Source organism: Lactuca virosa, chromosome 8 (assembly GCF_052849685.1).
Source record: "Lactuca virosa cultivar CGN04683 chromosome 8, Lactuca_virosa_CGN04683_v6, whole genome shotgun sequence".
Classification (NCBI taxonomy): domain Eukaryota; kingdom Viridiplantae; phylum Streptophyta; class Magnoliopsida; order Asterales; family Asteraceae; genus Lactuca; species Lactuca virosa.
In genome coordinates this window covers 14928089-14945650 of record NC_136433.1, presented here as the reverse complement: position 1 = coordinate 14945650, position 17562 = coordinate 14928089, and the positions used below count along the sequence as shown (strand labels likewise).

General features: G+C 39.0%; 2 protein-coding genes across 5 annotated transcripts in view; one reads left to right on the top strand and one right to left on the bottom strand.

Moving 5' to 3' along the window:
* LOC145129816 (DEAD-box ATP-dependent RNA helicase 52C-like) overlaps positions 1–17562 on the top strand; it is a 28758-nt gene that overhangs the window by 7017 nt on the left and 4179 nt on the right. The gene's annotated exons all lie outside the window — the stretch shown is intronic.
* Positions 2477–4676, bottom strand: LOC145129075 (F-box protein CPR1-like). The gene is made up of 2 exons (XM_079063828.1): positions 4474–4676; positions 2477–3867 (listed from the first exon to the last, which is right to left on the bottom strand). The coding sequence occupies exon 2, from the start codon at positions 3807–3809 to the stop codon at positions 2634–2636; it is 1176 nt and encodes a 391-aa protein (XP_078919954.1). The 5' UTR covers positions 3810–3867; positions 4474–4676; the 3' UTR covers positions 2477–2633.

Below are 17562 nucleotides of genomic sequence, written 5' to 3'. Positions count from 1 at the left end.
CGACTAAAAAAAACCGACAAAACCGCAATAAACCGCAACCGAAAAACCGAAACCGATGCAAAAACCAATGGTGCGGATTTAATTTTAGCAAAAACCAAAGGTCAATGGTGCGGTGCGGTTTCTATCCAAAAAACCGGTCCACCAAAACCAAACCGCACCGCAAGCGTGTATAGTAATAAATCAGTTAATGTATATTATATACATGCTATTTAAAATACTTATAAACGATAATATATTTATTATATGTTTATTTTGTGTTTGTATAAGACTATATGGGGTGCAAAAGAAATGTTATATTGTTAGCCAAACGTACTAATCGATTACATTAAATAAGCTTGTAACAAATTAAGTTAAAATCAACAAACTTTCAATTATTAATTAGTTTGTGAGAGTAATCACATGTTGTATTTTAAGCGACTTATAATTTTTGATTATGTATTTTTGTTTTAAGCTGAAAATGAATGGTTTATAAAAAGCAGCACAATACAAGTTTACATGACATGCTTTTCAATTCTTACAATTTCAAAAAACCGCACCAAAAACATAAAAAACTACATCAAATTCTAAAAACGGTTTAAAACGGAAACCGCACCGATACAAACCGAAATCGCATTTAAAAACCGAAAAACCATACCATTGAAAAACCGCACCCAACGGTTTTAAGAATGCAAAAACCGCACCATGCGGTTTGCGGTTCGGTTTGGCCTTAAAACCGCACCAAACCGCATTATGTTCACCCCGATAACAAACCATCGGGCCGGGGATGCCACATCCAACATAAGATGGTCTCTTATTACCTTTATATACTTCCTTATTATTATTATTATTATTATTATTATTATTATTATTATTATTCCTATTATTATTATGATTATTATTTCTATTATTATTATTATTATTATTATTATTATTATTTCTATCATCATTATTATTATTATTATTATTATTATTATTATTATTATCATTATTATTACTATTATTATTATTATTATTATTATTATTATTATTATTATTATTATTTCTATTTTTATTATGGCGATGACGATGGTGATAATGATGTTGGTGATGGTGATGGTGATGGTGATGGTGATGATGATGATGATGATGGTGATGGTGATGATGATGGTGATGATGGTGGTGATGGTGGTGGTGGTGATGGTGGCGATGGTGGTGGTGATGATGATGATGGTGCTGGTGATGGTGACGGTGACGGTAATTGTGTGATGGTGACGGTGATTGTGTGATGGTGATGGTGATGATGATGGTGTGATGGTGTGATGGTGATGATGATGGTGATGGTGTGATGGTGATGGTGATGGTGATGATGGTGATGGTGATGGTGATAACGGTGATAATGACGGTGATGATGGTGGTGGTGGTTGTGGTGATGATCATCATCATCATCATGATGATCATTATGATGATGATTGTAGTGGTGATGGTGATGATGATGATGATGGTGGTGGTGGTGGTGGTGATGGTGGTGATGATGGTGGTGGTGATGATGATGATGATAGTGATGATGATGATGTTGATGTTGATGATGATGATGATGATGATGTATATGAGTTTGTGAGATGTATGTGAACGTATTCGTAAGCATTATAGTGTTAAACCACTAAACGCGCAATGGATCTCGTATGTATACACGCCTTTATAAATGATATTAATAGCTATAAATTGGTGAAAATATAGATAATCATGTATAATAGAGGTGTGAAAAAAATGGAGCGAAAAAAACGACGTTTAGTGCCCGAAAAATCAAAAATAAGAAAAATCCATAGCTAATTAGCTACGGAAAATTTCCGTAGCTATTTTTTCGTAGGAAAACCCCATGTTTTCTACTAGTGATATATATATATATATATATATATATATATATATATATATATATATATTCTTTCTCTCATACTGTTCCGTGTGAGATTTTGTTTTGTGCAGCTAGCTAGCTGTTTGCATAATGTAATTGAATACTTGCTACACGTGAACAAGGAAGTGTTGCTTGTATCATTTGGATTTTGGTAACATACTTCTAGTTTGTGCCCTCTAAAAGCAAGAATTAGGACCCATTTTTAGCTGTTATCAGTAGTTTGTACATAATTTTGACTTCATTTTTTGACAATTACAAGAGTCCTTTTTTGGCTGCCTTTTCTATAATGAATAGATGGATCCATCTCAACCTTTGTGGTTCAGGAGTTAAACAATATAATATAATCTACAAACCTTTTAGTGTTTTGACAAAGTAGGGTTTTTATCATCTATCTAAATTGGTACTTAACCGAGATTGCAGTAGTCATACATTAGTATTGTTAAAAACAGTAAGTTAAATTTTTTATCATATAGGTATAGAAGAAAATGAAACAAATTAATTCCTTGAATAGCCATCATAACTAATTTACATTAATAAGGTTAGACGCTTATTATATAATTCTTGTGGGAAAGAGCAGTAGAGATTGAAACTATAAATGCCACCAACTTAGTTTAGGAAAAAAAAACAATATGTCAAAATGTTAAACAAGGTAAAACTTTTCTGCATATATAAATAAATATAGCAGCGACAGAAAAACAAACTAAACCACATTAATGTCAATAGAGAACGCAGAAGTAACTAATGCACTAATAATGGAAACTAACTAAGAAACTGAAGACAATTGAGTGGCTGCAGGTGGTATCCAAGCAAGACTATCGACGTAGTTGAATATTTTAAGTCTATCAAGCGGTCGTGTCATTGTCTTAATCTTGAAGGTTTTAGTCTTGGCTGCAACCGGATCATACAAAGCAAAACGAGGAGAATGGTCAAGTTGAAAAAGAAACTCGTTGTGTGATGTGAATCCATATGGAGTTATACGAGCATTAAACTGGGAAAACAAATGATGTTTCACCCATGAATCCGTATGATCATCCCTCACCCACACGTTACATTCATAATGTTTAACGCAACGTGACATCACACAAAGCTTTCCACCCAAAACTCCCAAGTCAGACATGCACCACCTACCGCAATCTATTACAGAATCAGGAAGAGGTATCTCATCACCCAATGTCATTGCACCCAAATCAAATGTCACTATTGTTCGTGGGTTCCCCTCCAAATCAGTAACACAAAGCCAATGAATACGCCCATCCACACAAACATCGTCTCGATAGAAAAACATTTTGATGTGGGAAGGAATCCTTTGGGATGCTGACTCCCAGGAACCCTTTCTCATGCTATACACTTCAACTTGTGGATGTGGTTGTGTTTCCCTGTCGGCGGGTTTTAGGAAGAAAAAAGATGAACTCACCTTAACAACTTTGTAATCATCAGTTTTCGGATCAAAACCAAACCACACATACGGGTGATGGGTTTGGTCCGACAAAGAAGAACGCGGGAGAGTTAACGATGCCGAGAGAGAAGGATTCCAAATGCGAATGAAATAACCATGATTTTTTAAGTAAGAAAAGCATATTAACCCATTCACAGACCCAAACACATTGATCATAGGCTTTTTCTTTTCATGTTGGGGATCAATTGGGAGTTCAAGTTTCATGAAATTACTGACTTCCAGACGAGGAGAACCACAGGAGCGTGCTGTTAATGGACATGTACTAGAAAAATAGTCAATAATCGCCTTCTCAAAGAACAAAAGAATCTCATCATCCTTGTTCTTCTTGTTGTTATGGATTGAATGATGGAGGTGAGATTTTATAAAGGAGGATTCAGACAAGAGAGCATTCCAAGTTTTACACACGAGTCTCATTTGAGCAAGCTGTTTCGCTAACAAGCGGATGAATATATTTGATAAAACGTCGCCCGGGAGCTTCTCCATATCAACTGATGCTCAAGATACTTTCTTTTTTGTATTTCCGCTTTAAACCTCAGAAGCACTGCAAGAGGTAACACAACCATTTACTTATTATATATACACACACACTAAAGTTCTGAGAAGAGGAGCATCAAAGAATTTAAGGTGCTTAGAGCTGTGTGGTGTCATTGTGCAAATTCCTAAAAAGCCTTGGTCTGTGGTGCATATATAGGCATCGCTATTCAGTATTTTATTTCAACTTCACTTCTAAATAAAACCACATCAGAAAAATCATGAGTAACCAAGCATTCCATAGTAAAACAACTAGATTAATTTATGGTTTTTTTCCTCCTAAAATTGGTTATATATATATATATATATATATATATATATATATATATATATATAAAGTCGGGAATGTCTGCACTTAAACATCCCAGAACATAACATGGAGGACACAATTAATTTGTGTGATTTACTAGGCATTTAAATATTAATCATGCGAAAGAAAGCAATATAATAGTTCCTAAAATCGAGTATACGATAGATAGTTAGTGAAAAGAGAAAGAGGAATAGTATTTATTCTTACATTAATAAATCATGTAGATCATAGAAGAAACCTTTTGGTGTCTATCATATATTACGTACATGCTACCCAGTGGACCAGAAAAGAGGAAAAGAGACTTACAGAGACCGAGCAGTAGGAATTAATCAAGAAAGAGGAGCTGATGGAGTAGCGATGATGACGGCCAACAAAACCCTCGTTTTCTCAAAAACGTTTTAGGCTTTGTGACGATATCGATGAACAGAGGCCGACGATGGTATGTTGTAGCTTGCGTCGATGATGACGAAGAGGAACAAAGGCCGGCTATATATATGAGTTCTAAAACTTTAAATTACAATATGTATGTATCTTTATAAAATCTAATACTTAAATAAGATAATTAATATATTTAGAAATAGATAATATTATTTTTAAATTAGATTATAACTAAAGGAAAATCCATAGAAAAATACTAAAATTTTGGTCCAGTTTATTATCTAGTCTTAAATTAAATTAAATCTACTCTAATAAATGAACGTTTTTTTTTCTAATCTAATTTAATTTGCCAAATGTTATTTTATAATTATTTTAAATTAATTTTTTTTTCACATGTCATTTTATGAGTTTTTCTATTTTATTAAATTTCACATAATAATTTAATGTAATAATTATAATAAATATATTAATAAAGGGATATCAATTTCATTAATAAACTTACTTTTTAATTTCAAATTTTCTAAATTAAAGCTCATTAGTTTTTATTTTTTTTATTTTTTTTTTAGTTATTTGTTTAAATTTAAAAGATAAATAACAATTTTATTATAATAATTTATTATTTTTCTTATTTTCTTATAAATTTACAGCTTTAAAATATTTAGACTTTTATATTTAATTTTTTTAAATTAACTAATATAATACATGAGTCTTACAACTAGCTTCATTAATAAAAAAATGATAAGAAACCGACTATTATAATCAATTTAGCCCTATTTTACCTTTTCAACAAGTAACCTGCTGAGGTGGCATGCCAAATGGATTGATGGGCTGAAATGGCATGACATTTATACCCTTTTTATTTTAAATGCTTTTATTATTATTAACTTACTAAAAATTGTTGAATAATATATGTGGGCCCCAACCTCCATATCCCTCACCCACTAAGCACCTCACTATCACCCTCGTCCCTCCCATATATTACCGGAAAACACAGGTACACCACAACTATTTGGTCGGAACCTACTGGGCCGACGTCACACTCGTGTCAGAAAACACTAGACAACCACTGTAACATCCCGATTCCCGAGTATAAATTAAATTGTTTTATGTCCATATTGATAGGGCAACTCGACGAATTGGAGGACCCCAACTCGTCGAGTAGAGATTTAGATGGCCACGTGGATTTTAGGATCAACTTGACGAGTTGGAGGACCCAACTGGACGAGTTGGAGTTGAGTGTGAAAACCCCTAATTTTCAAGTTTTGCACCATTTTTAAAGGATCTTAAGACCTTTACCCCGCCTCCCTCATCACCTTATCACCGTGAGACAAATCCTAATCGAGCTATCTTCCATTTTGAGAGTGTGTAAGGTTAAGAGTGTGGGTTTTGGTGCATTCTCTGAAGAAACTTGAAGAGTAAAGGACTTGGAACAAGAACGAGTCTTTGGATCCGACATCCATTCAGTTGTAGCAACCATTTAGAGGTAAAAAAAAGTCATTGCCTTGATCACTTGTTTGCTAGATCTCTCAATTAGAGAGTTTATGGCCATTTCTAGCTTATTTTTGAGTCATTTGGTTGTTTGAGCATGCTTTGAAGATGAGACTTCAGATCTGGACACTACTAGGTCCCTTAGGCCTAAAGACTTAAGCTTTATCAAAGCTTTGGCCAACTTCCATGCCTTAAACCCTTTATTGAGCTTTGTTTTGGCAAACTTAGCCCTTGATGCCATTCATGGACGTAAAGCTTACAACTTTACGTGGTATTTCAGCCTTAGAAGGCTAGATCTAGAGTTTGGGGCCTTAATCTCGCTTAAAAACGTCTGAATGAGTATTTGGGCTGAAGAAACTCGACGAGTTGGTTAGCCAACTCAACGAGTTCATTATGGTTTTCCCCGATATTCTGAACGTTGTACAAACTTGACGAGTTTGTGAGACAACTCGGCGAGTTGAGTTAGATTTCCCGATTTTTCTGAGAACAGAAGGAACTCGACGAGTCGTATAGATACACTCGACGAATTGGGTCAACATGGACTGTTGACTTAAGTGTTGACTTCCGTTAACTTTTAGGGTTTGGTTAAGTTGTGGACTTTGGAGACCATGGAGGGGTAAAATGGTCTTTCACCCATTTCCGAGAATTAGTAAGGGAGTTAGCTTAAAATCTTTGGAGTTGTTATTATAAATTGTTAATTAGAGATGATTATGAAATATGTAGGTGGAGTCTAGACCAACCGTTGAGTACGAGACATACTTGCTTTACTTACGAGGTGAGTCTTCTCACTATACTTAGAGGGTCCTATCTGAGTTATTGACCGGAGGGTCTTATGTGCTTATACTGAGTTATGTGATATTATGCGTTCTGTCTTTATGATTTATGCTATATATTATATGTGCCTTATTGAGTTAGGACCGGAGGGTCCAAACCGAGTTATGAGACTGGAGGGTCCTCACTGAGATACAGGATTGGAGGGTCCAACCCGAGCTGTAAGACCGGAGGGTCTTTACTGAGACATGAGTGGCTAATTATTGTGTGTGGTATTTTGGGGAACTCACCGAGCTTTATGCTTACAGTGTTGTGTGAAATGTGTTTCAGGTACATCTCAGGATCCTGGGAATGTGTCAGCATGATTGTACACACCAGCTAGTTGATTGAGTTTTTAAGGATTCTGGGATATTGTCAAACAATTTATTGTTTTGTGTTTGGAACAATTTACAATTGGGTTTGAGAAATATTAAATTGTGTTTTGTGTAGATTTAAAAATGAAAATTTTATTTGAGAATTTAGAGTGTTACAAGTTGGTATCAGAGCCTTGGTTTGAGGGATTCAGATGTACCATCGGGTATGTCTGGACTCAAACTGAGGATTTGAGAAATTTTTCAAAAAAAAAAGATTTTCTAAATGAGGAAACGATTTTAAGAGGAAATGAGATGAAGCAGTGTCTACAATCAGCCAGAGCCTGAGCGGTCATTTCCTAAAATACTCTTACTTGATTTTGTGTTGTTATTATGAGCCAATAGAACTGCATGCTAATTTAGGGCTATGGATTTGCTTAGAATTGCATGCTAGTGTGCCTGCTTAGGAGAGATGGCTTTATGCCTGTTATGTTAACCGGTAGTATTACATATGTATAATTAGAGAACTCCAAGGAGTTGAGAAGTAGGATTGCATGAGTTCGGTGATGCCTTTTGTGCTGTGAATACATCGATTGAAGTTGTATGCTAGAGTGGTTTCATGAGCTGGTGGAGGTTGCTCGATGTCTGAATGCTGCTTGCTTTGTGCTTTGTGGAACTCATGTGCAATGCGAGTTAGCTAAAAAGCTAATGGATATTGCGAGGAGTTCCTCAGTAGCTGATGGCAGAGAGGTGTGGGAACCTATTAGAGCCTAGGGAGTAATTGCAGTCCGAGGAGTGCGCTTCTTAGAGGTGAGTATTCATTGGGGAGCGAGCATGTGGAATGGAATTGGTATATCGGGAAGGTCGAGCCGCTACTTAGGAAATCTGGGACGATCTTTGTGGAAAGTATGGGTATATGTGGAAGGTAGTATTGGGCCTGTACTATTGAAAAAAGAGGACCCATACTCGAAACAAGGAGAATTTCGGAGGTTCTAAGTGGCAAGTTGAGGGGAGATAACATGGTTCGAGTACCGTGATTCGTAACAAATTATGTTACCATATTTACCGGTTAGTCGGTTGTGGTTGTTCAGACCGAGAGTGGATATTGTAGATTGTGAGGCTAGAGGGCCATGTCGGTCGAGCTTCAATGGAGTATACCTTGCGAGGAAAAATTGAGTGTAGATCCTGAGGGGTTTGACTGGTGAGGTGCCAGTTAGAGTCGCAAGACTCAAAGAAAAAGTGGAGATGATACGTTATGGAGGATTGCGGTCTGGGTTGAGTGGTTGGCTGATGGATTGTGATGGAAATTTATATGACAAGGATTATGTTATTCCCGCTTTTCGTTTTGGAAGGAAGGGTGAGTGAGCTTTTGATTTCAGAGATTAGAGGAAGACCCTGAGGGGTACTAGATAGTTGTGATACTAGCACCAAAGGCATTTATGTTGTATGAGTGCTTTGAGTTATTCATATGCCAGGAAAGTGTCATCAGTGGGGACTGTGACAGTCGAGGACAAGGATGCGCACCAAATGAGCATTGTAAGGCATATTCTAGTTACTGTTCCAGGTAACCAGGGGAAGTATCTTGGGACGACGACCTTCATTTTCTATGCCGCAAATCGACTGGGATAGTGACTTCTCCTATTTCTATGCCGACTCTTGCGATGGGGTGTTGGTTGAGGATTCAGAGAATGAAGTGTGCGATAGTCCATTATCTCTGGATAAAGAGTCAGTGCCATTTAGGACCGTCAAAATATATGTTTGTGCAGCCGAATGAGATTTTAGGTGACTGGAGGCAGTCATATTGGGAGGCTTCTGAGGTTTCCATCTGAGATTCAGAATATTTGGACTGCTTGGTCTTTATCCGGCAGATCAATGCGGGGTACGCGCCAATAGTCAAGTATGATATATCTGGTGAGCTAGTCTATATTGTAGCCTATTTGATATGCCATTGGTGATGGTTCGAACCCTAATTGGGGGAGAACTGGGTATTCTGTTGGTAGGATCAGCAATCTGTTTGAGTTGCATTGCAAAAGAATGGGTTATGGGGATCTGTGGTTCGAGTATATAAGGCTTGGGTCTTATGGTAATCAAGGCAAGGTACAGAGCGAGATGATGCATGTGGTATGTCCCTAGGTGAGATTTAGTGTCTTCTTGTTTTCTCAATTTCTTCCACCACACCCAAGGGAGCTTTAAATAATGAGAGAAAGTATGTGGGTAAGTTGCCTAGGACCGATGTGATTATTGTAAGTCGACCTCCAAAAGAGAGTGTTTTGGATTTCCATGAGGATAACTTAGAATGAAATTTATCGATAATAGGTATCAATGCTTTGCAAGATTCATGTTATCCCCAAAAGGAACCCCTAGATAGTTGAATGGTAGTGAGCTTGCCTCACAACCAAGAATATCCGCCCAGATAGCAGTTTCAGCATCCGAATCCCCAATGCCAATGACTTTAGATTTATGAAAATTTATCGTAAGCCCTGAGGATGCATGAAAACATTTAAGAATTAGCGCAAGGTTTTCCAGATTGGATCGAGTTCACTCTCCAATAAACAGTGCATCGTCTGCATAGAAGAGATGCGATATGGAAGGACCTTCATTGTGAATTTTGACACCTTTGAATAAACCTTTGTTTTGAGCATCCTCCATTGCAATGTTAAGACCCTCCATGGCTATGATGAACAAAAAGGGAGATAAAGGGATCTCCTTGACGCACTCCTTTGAAGATTTTGAACTCGTCCATCGGAGACCCGTTCACAATTAAACCCAAGTTCTCATTCATCATCAACCCAAGATACATTTAATGGTGTCAAGGTGAATTGTTAAGATTGTAAAGTCCACATTTTGCTTGATGTATCAATCATATCCAATTGATGGTGCGGAATCCCAATCAATTGGATAATGGAAGATCAAAATGAAGAAGAAGGATAAGAAGAAGATGATGAACTTGATGAATCTTCGATGTTTATATGATTAGAATGATGTTCCAACACAAGATTCACACACACATATACACATTCTTCTTTTCTCTCACCTTCTCTCTTTAGAGCACATTTAGTTACACACACGTAGCTGTTAGGTAAAATATGAAAGGTTGAAAACATGTGGCTATGCATGTGAAATAAAAGAATCAAATTCAATTGTTGGACGGCTAATGTGAATGGAAGGAAATTCAACGTCAACATTTGCGGCTTTCACATTTGAGTACTATTGTTACGACGACTCAACATTTGCGGCTTTCACATTTGAGTACTATTGTTACGACGACTCAATTTCATGTGCAAATTGTGGCTCTCTCACCTATATATATGCATGTATGTTTTGCATATTTTGTGTGCAAAAACTTGAGAGAACATCAAGTGTAGAGTGTCAAGCCAATTGTAATCTTGTGAGTTTTAATAAAATTCTCTAGTTGCAGCCCGTGGATGTAGGATTTGCACCGAATCCGAACCACGTAAAATCCTTGTGTTCTTCTTGCTTTATTTTCGTGAGTTTGTGTGTGTGTGATAGTGTGTTTCCGCTGTGTGTACCCGGTCCGGTTCCTAACAGTAGCTCCCCTTTTTGACTCCTCACCCTTACATCTATATATAGTGGCCGAAAACACGTTCACGGCCGTGAACACACATACATCCGTAAACACCAGGCTTTTTACGGTCCTAGACTGGAAAATATAGTTGCCTAGAAAAGTAAAGTATAAACCATATTTTTGACCAAACAATCTCCCCCTTGGTTTATAGCTTTCTTTTCTTTGACCCAACAAAATCCCCCTAAGAATGTAGCTGGCTTTTCTTGTCAATCTTCATTTGGAGCTTGGCTTCAACTTTAATCTTCAATTTCTTTACAACTTCAAGATGAAAAACCAAATCTTCTAGCTAAATGACTTCATCTTGAACAGATGGGCTTTTCTTCAAGATTTGACTTTGAACGCACGTTGGGTGTGGAGGCTTATGGAAAAGATTCTTGAAAAACTGCACTTTCAGCTTGAGAATCTCTAGAGAGAATAACAGAGAGAACGAATCTTCTAGATCACTTCAGCAGGTACATAGATAGCAATAAATTGATTGAAGAGGCTTCAATGCAATCTGTCACATAATCTTCAAGTCAGCTTCACCTTGCTTTTGGGGTTGAAAATTTGTATGTTGAAAGAATAATCTTCATTTATTGTTCCTTCGAATGAGAATTCTTCAATGATCACAGATGAAGATTGTAACGTCCCAAATTTCGAGTATAAAAATTTCATTTGTAATTAAGTAATTTATAAAATCGTTTACTGAAAACATTGTCAATATCATATCAATCCATAAACCATCATGAACATGTCTCAAATTCAAAACATCGAACAATAGTATAAATCAGAGTACAATCCCAGAAAACTCATTGCGGAAATTATGTGTGTGTGATGCGCTTGTACGCCGCCGACTCCTTCCCCTTTGATGAAGAGTTACCTGAAAGCAAAACTGAAACTGTAAGCACAAAGCTTAGTGAGTTCCCCCATCATACCACATACCATACAATCATACATGCTGCCAGGCAACTCTGGGGTGCACGACCTACCCATGTCAAGCCATTCTGGGGTGCTGACTACCTGTGTCAAGCCATTATGGGGTGCTGACTACCCATGTTAGGCCATTCTGGGGTGCCTGCCTACCCTCCAGTCTAGCTCACCCGGTCACGGGGACTATTTCACCCCTATGACTATCACATAATAACATATCATAAACATGTTGTCAGACATATCTGGGGTGTCCGACCTACCCTTCGGTCCTAACAACCGATCGGGGGACTATTCCCCACCTACTACCACTATCACATACAACATAGCAAACTGGCACATAGAACATATCAAGTAATAGCAAAGCAGACAATTATCACAAAGACAATCATCTCAACTGTAATCAACTACTAGTGGGTCGGCCTTGGTGCCTTAGACCCACTTCTACTAGAAAGTAACTCACCTCAATGTCGTGTAGAGTCTGAACTACTTCCGGTGTAGAGATCGACTTTCCTCGACTCCTCGATCCTTACACGACAACTCTATTAAGTCATCAATCCGTACTCACAGCCCCCATAAGGGTCAACCCAAATCCTGGTCAATGTCAACTTTGGTCAAAGTCAACCTCCTTTTGACTTGACTTGCGGAGTTGGTCTACAAACTCGTCGAGTCCCTATTCCTCCAAAATTATCCAAATCTCAACTCCACTCGTCGAGTCTAGCAACAACTCGACGGGTCCTCCTTCAACCATACTATCGGGACCATCTTCAACCGACTCGTCGAGTTCCCCTGGAACTCATCAAGCTCATCTCCCTCATAAGAATGTGTTCAGTCTATGACACGCCGAGTTGTATGAACAACTCGTCAAGTCCATCTTCATGGTTTGGGAGATTTCCTTAGACTCGCTGAGTCCCATGATTTCCAGGTCTATAATCTCGTCCAACTTTGTTGAGTCCTTCTCTAAACTCAACCAGACCCCCAAAACAACAAAGGTTGGGGAACCACTACCCGACTCGCCGAGTCCCAAGAACAACTCGCCGAGTCCACTAAGGTCCATGTCCATAAACTCGATTTCTGCTAAGCTCATTTCATCCAAAGGGTAGATCTAACCTCTTAGGGTCGATATAACACGTAAAGTTAGAAACTTTACATCCACACATGGGTCTTTAAGCTCAAAAGGACCAAAAATGAGACCTACAAGATGCATGGGGCTCTCATGGCCATAGAGTTGGCACCTTTATGCAATGAGACCCCTCCAAATACCAAGATCTGAATCCATAACTCCATATTACACCCTACAACCCGATAATGGCTTAGAATGCCCTAAATATACCAAAATCCAAGCCCTAAATATGATTAAACACATGGAAGATCAAGATAGAAGCTTTTTACCTTAAATGAGTTGGAAATGGAACAAAATCCCTGTATCTTCTAGCTTCAAATTGAACTCCCAAGCTCCTTTCCTCTTCTCAAGCGTCACAATCCACCAAAATGCACAAAATGGCCTTAGAACACTCAAACAAGGCTAGGGTACAGGCTAATGTATTCTGGAAGTATAAGGGACGATGGAGGCGAACATGGGGAGATATAAGTTGTTTAAATAGGGTGTAAACCATCAAATTTAGGGTTTCACTCAAACAACATCTAAACACCGAGTCGGTCTCCCGACACATCGAATAGATCACTTAAACTTCCCATGGATCACGAGTCTACTCGACGAGTTGGGACAACTCGTCGAGTTCCAAAGAAAAATGTAAGAATTACTTGAATTAAATGCATACCAGGAATCAGGTGTTACAAAGCTTTGGCTCATAAAATCTTGATACAGTCTCCGTTAGTCTCATCTACATCTGAATTCACTTTTCAACACTACTAGAAAAACAGCCTTTAACAACGTGCAAACCACGACACGCGCTGATTTATGTTACGCAAAAGAGAGTGATCTTAAAATAGTGTCATCTCTTCAAAAAATGTAATAATTTACGTCACGCATTATTGCGTGCCCTTAGATTAGTGTCTAAAGAAAAAAAAATTAAAAACACGGAGGGCGCTTTTTTTAAACGCGCGTCCTCTGTACCTGTCGCTTTATAATTTTAATGAAACGCGCGTTTAGACGGGAAACGAAATCCCCAAATTTTTGAAAACCCGCCTTCTACCTTTTTTCTATCATTCATCTTCTAAATCGACTCTCCCATCTCGGTCTATCTCTTTCCTCTCCAATCCGCTTCTCCGCTACTCCTGACCTCCTTCTTATCGCTCTCATCAAACATCTCGTTCCTCACCTTTGTCGTTGACCACCGGTCCTTCCCCATCGGCCATGCTCCTACCGAATGATCATCTCTCCAAGCACAATCGGCGGTGTCTATCTACTTTTCTTCTCCTGTTTTTGCACCCTGAAGACGATGACGCTTTTGAAGCTGTTTTCTGCACCTCTATATCATCAGTATTACAACCCTCCTGGGTCAAAATCACTGATTATTGGATCGATTGTGATTTGTCTTTTTAGGGTTTTTTTCATAAGAGACTGGAGGTCCTTGTTAGGATCGAGACACTTAACACACGACTCTAAACACACACACAGCTCACGAAAAACAAGAACACAAGGATGAACACGAGGGATTTAACGTGGTTCGGTCCTTCTCTGACCTACGTCCACCGGTAACTAGGAGTTTATATTTCTTGGTGCTAATCTGCACTCTTTCTTTGTTACACTAGATACAAGTTTTACAAATGAAAGGAAGAAGCCTATTTATAATATTTTGAGTCGTAAGTTTTTTCTTCCATTCACATACATGTGAAATTGATAAGGCCACCATTGTTGAAATTCTGCAGCCGTAACAATTTTTCCATGTTCACATGAGAGTCCTTGTTTCCTGCCACTTCTTTTGACTAACCCAATGGCTTCACACTCAACAATCTCCCACTTGAAGCCACGAAACAATCTTCACCATTGATTCAACTGTGTATATGTATTTCTGTAAAAACTTCTGATCTTGACTCCTTCCTAGTTACCCTGGCCTTCTCTTCAATTAACCTGAAGGCCAGTTGAAGCTTTCGTTAGCTCCAACACATCAGTCATGGCTAAGTCTGCCACTGACCTGTTCTCTGTCTCCATCGGCTCCCACTGAAATGAACTGCCCGATCCTGGAACATCCTGAGAACAAACGACACTCTCCATATGAAGCAGATAATCTGGAGAGACTTTTACAGATGGAATACTGGTTCTCTTAACCCACTGCGTTCTGGGTATTCTAGCTGAAGCACAACCCTTGCTCCCACTGCTATGAATGCCCTTGACTGGTTTTTCTGAACCGTTCCAAACACGTTCAACCTGAATCTGACCTGTGACTCTGGGTTTGCCATCTGCAAAGCAAACCTTCTTCTGTCCACGATACTCTATGAACCGGATTTTGTTTTTCTTCTGAACTGGGACGGTTACTCCCTCAGACGGTAAACTGACCATATATAATGAACCCCTCTTATGTCCACGAGCTATCACAAGATTTCCTTTGACAACCTTCCACTGCCCATTCCTGAACTTAACCTCGTGTCCCTGTTCATCCAACTGCCCAACAGAAATCAACTGTTTCTTTAGACTTGGAATTACCCGGACATCCTTCAAAGTCCATGGACCAACTGGAGTCTTCAAAACTAAGTCACCTATGCTCGTCACATCAAGAACGTCATCGTTCGCCAGTCTTACCTTACCAAAATCCCCTTCTTTCAGATTCCGCAGTGCTTCACGGCTGTGGGTAGCGTGAAATGAAGCACCCGAATCCATAACCCAGGAATCCACATTGCTCTCCACACTACAGATCAAAACATCATCATCTGAATGGTCTACTGCAACGTTAACTTCTTTCTTGTCTTTTGGACATTGATTCCTGAAATGTCCAACCTCTTTACAGTTCCAACAAGTCACATCATTTCGAGTCCTCGACTGACTCCTTCTCCTGTTCCCGCTCCCACTACCTCTGTTATTTCTTCTACCTCTGACCGCATTCAATTGTTCACTTGATGATTCCCCGGAATTTCTTCGTCTGACGTCTTCGCCTAGAATTAAATCCCGAATTCCCTCAAAAGTGAGCTCTTTTGATCCTGCGGAACTAGTAACGGCTGTAACTGTTCCGGACCAACTGTCAGGTAATGATGATAACAGTAGTAAAGCTTGAACTTCGTCCTCAAATTTTATTCCCACTGACCCAAGTCTGGATAAAATCGAGTTCAAATTGTTGATGTGTACTGTAACTGAACTTCCTTCCCTCATCCTTGTGTTGACTAGTTCCCGAATCAGGAAGACTTTATTTGCTGCCGACGGCTTCTCGTACATATTAGACAATGCCTCCATGATTCCCTTTGCCGAGGTCTCCTTCAAAATGTTGAAGGCAACATCCTTTGACAAAGTCAGTCTAATAAATGTCTTGGCCTTCTTATCCAAAATCTCCCAGTTTGCCTGTGTTATCGCCTCCGGTTTTTCACCTAAAACTGCGTCCAAGTCTTTCTGCACGAGCAAATCTTCAATTTGCATCTTCCACCAACCAAAATCTTTCCCATCAAACTTCTCAATCTGAAGTTTACTGCTTTCTGCCATTTTCTGAAAGATTAGGGGCTAAACTGCAATTTTCTGAAAGTGCAGGGGCTAAACTGCAATTTTCTGAAAGTTCAAATCTGCTACAGTGTTGCTACAGTGTCTGCTACAGTGTCGTCTTCTTCGGCAGAACTCCGGTCTACAGTGCCGTCTTCTCCGGCGGAACTCCGGTCTACAGTGTCGTCTTCTCCGGCGGAACTGGTTTTTCCGGTCACTATTCCGGCAAACCTTTGACCGGCGATTTGGACGTCTTCCGGTGGTCAAAAAATTCAGAAAAAATATTTTCGGAATCTTCGGAACGAGACCTTTCCAACGGTATACACCAAAATCGTTTTTGACGAAAAAAAATTTCGACAAAAAACTTAAAATCACCTTCTGGAGCTACAACCTTGCTCTGATACCACTTGTTAGGATCGAGACACTTAACACACGACTCTAAACACACACACAGCTCACGAAAAACAAGAACACAAGGATGAACACGAGGGATTTAACGTGGTTCGGTCCTTCTCTGACCTACGTCCACCGGTAACTAGGAGTTTATATTTCTTGGTGCTAATCTGCACTCTTTCTTTGTTACACTAGATACAAGTTTTACAAATGAAAGGAAGAAGCCTATTTATAATATTTTGAGTCGTAAGTTTTTTCTTCCATTCACATACATGTGAAATTGATAAGGCCACCATTGTTGAAATTCTGCAGCCGTAACAATTTTTCCATGTTCACATGAGAGTCCTTGTTTCCTGCCACTTCTTTTGACTAACCCAATGGCTTCACACTCAACAATCTCCCACTTGAAGCCACGAAACAATCTTCACCATTGATTCAACTGTGTATATGTATTTCTGTAAAAACTTCTGATCTTGACTCCTTCCTAGTTACCCTGGCCTTCTCTTCAATTAACCTGAAGGCCAGTTGAAGCTTTCGTTAGCTCCAACACATCAGTCATGGCTAAGTCTGCCACTGACCTGTTCTCTGTCTCCATCGGCTCCCACTGAAATGAACTGCCCGATCCTGGAACATCCTGAGAACAAACGACACTCTCCATATGAAGCAGATAATCTGGAGAGACTTTTACAGATGGAATACTGGTTCTCTTAACCCACTGCGTTCTGGGTATTCTAGCTGAAGCACAACCCTTGCTCCCACTGCTATGAATGCCCTTGACTGGTTTTTCTGAACCGTTCCAAACACGTTCAACCTGAATCTGACCTGTGACTCTGGGTTTGCCATCTGCAAAGCAAACCTTCTTCTGTCCACGATACTCTATGAACCGGATTTTGTTTTTCTTCTGAACTGGGACGGTTACTCCCTCAGACGGTAAACTG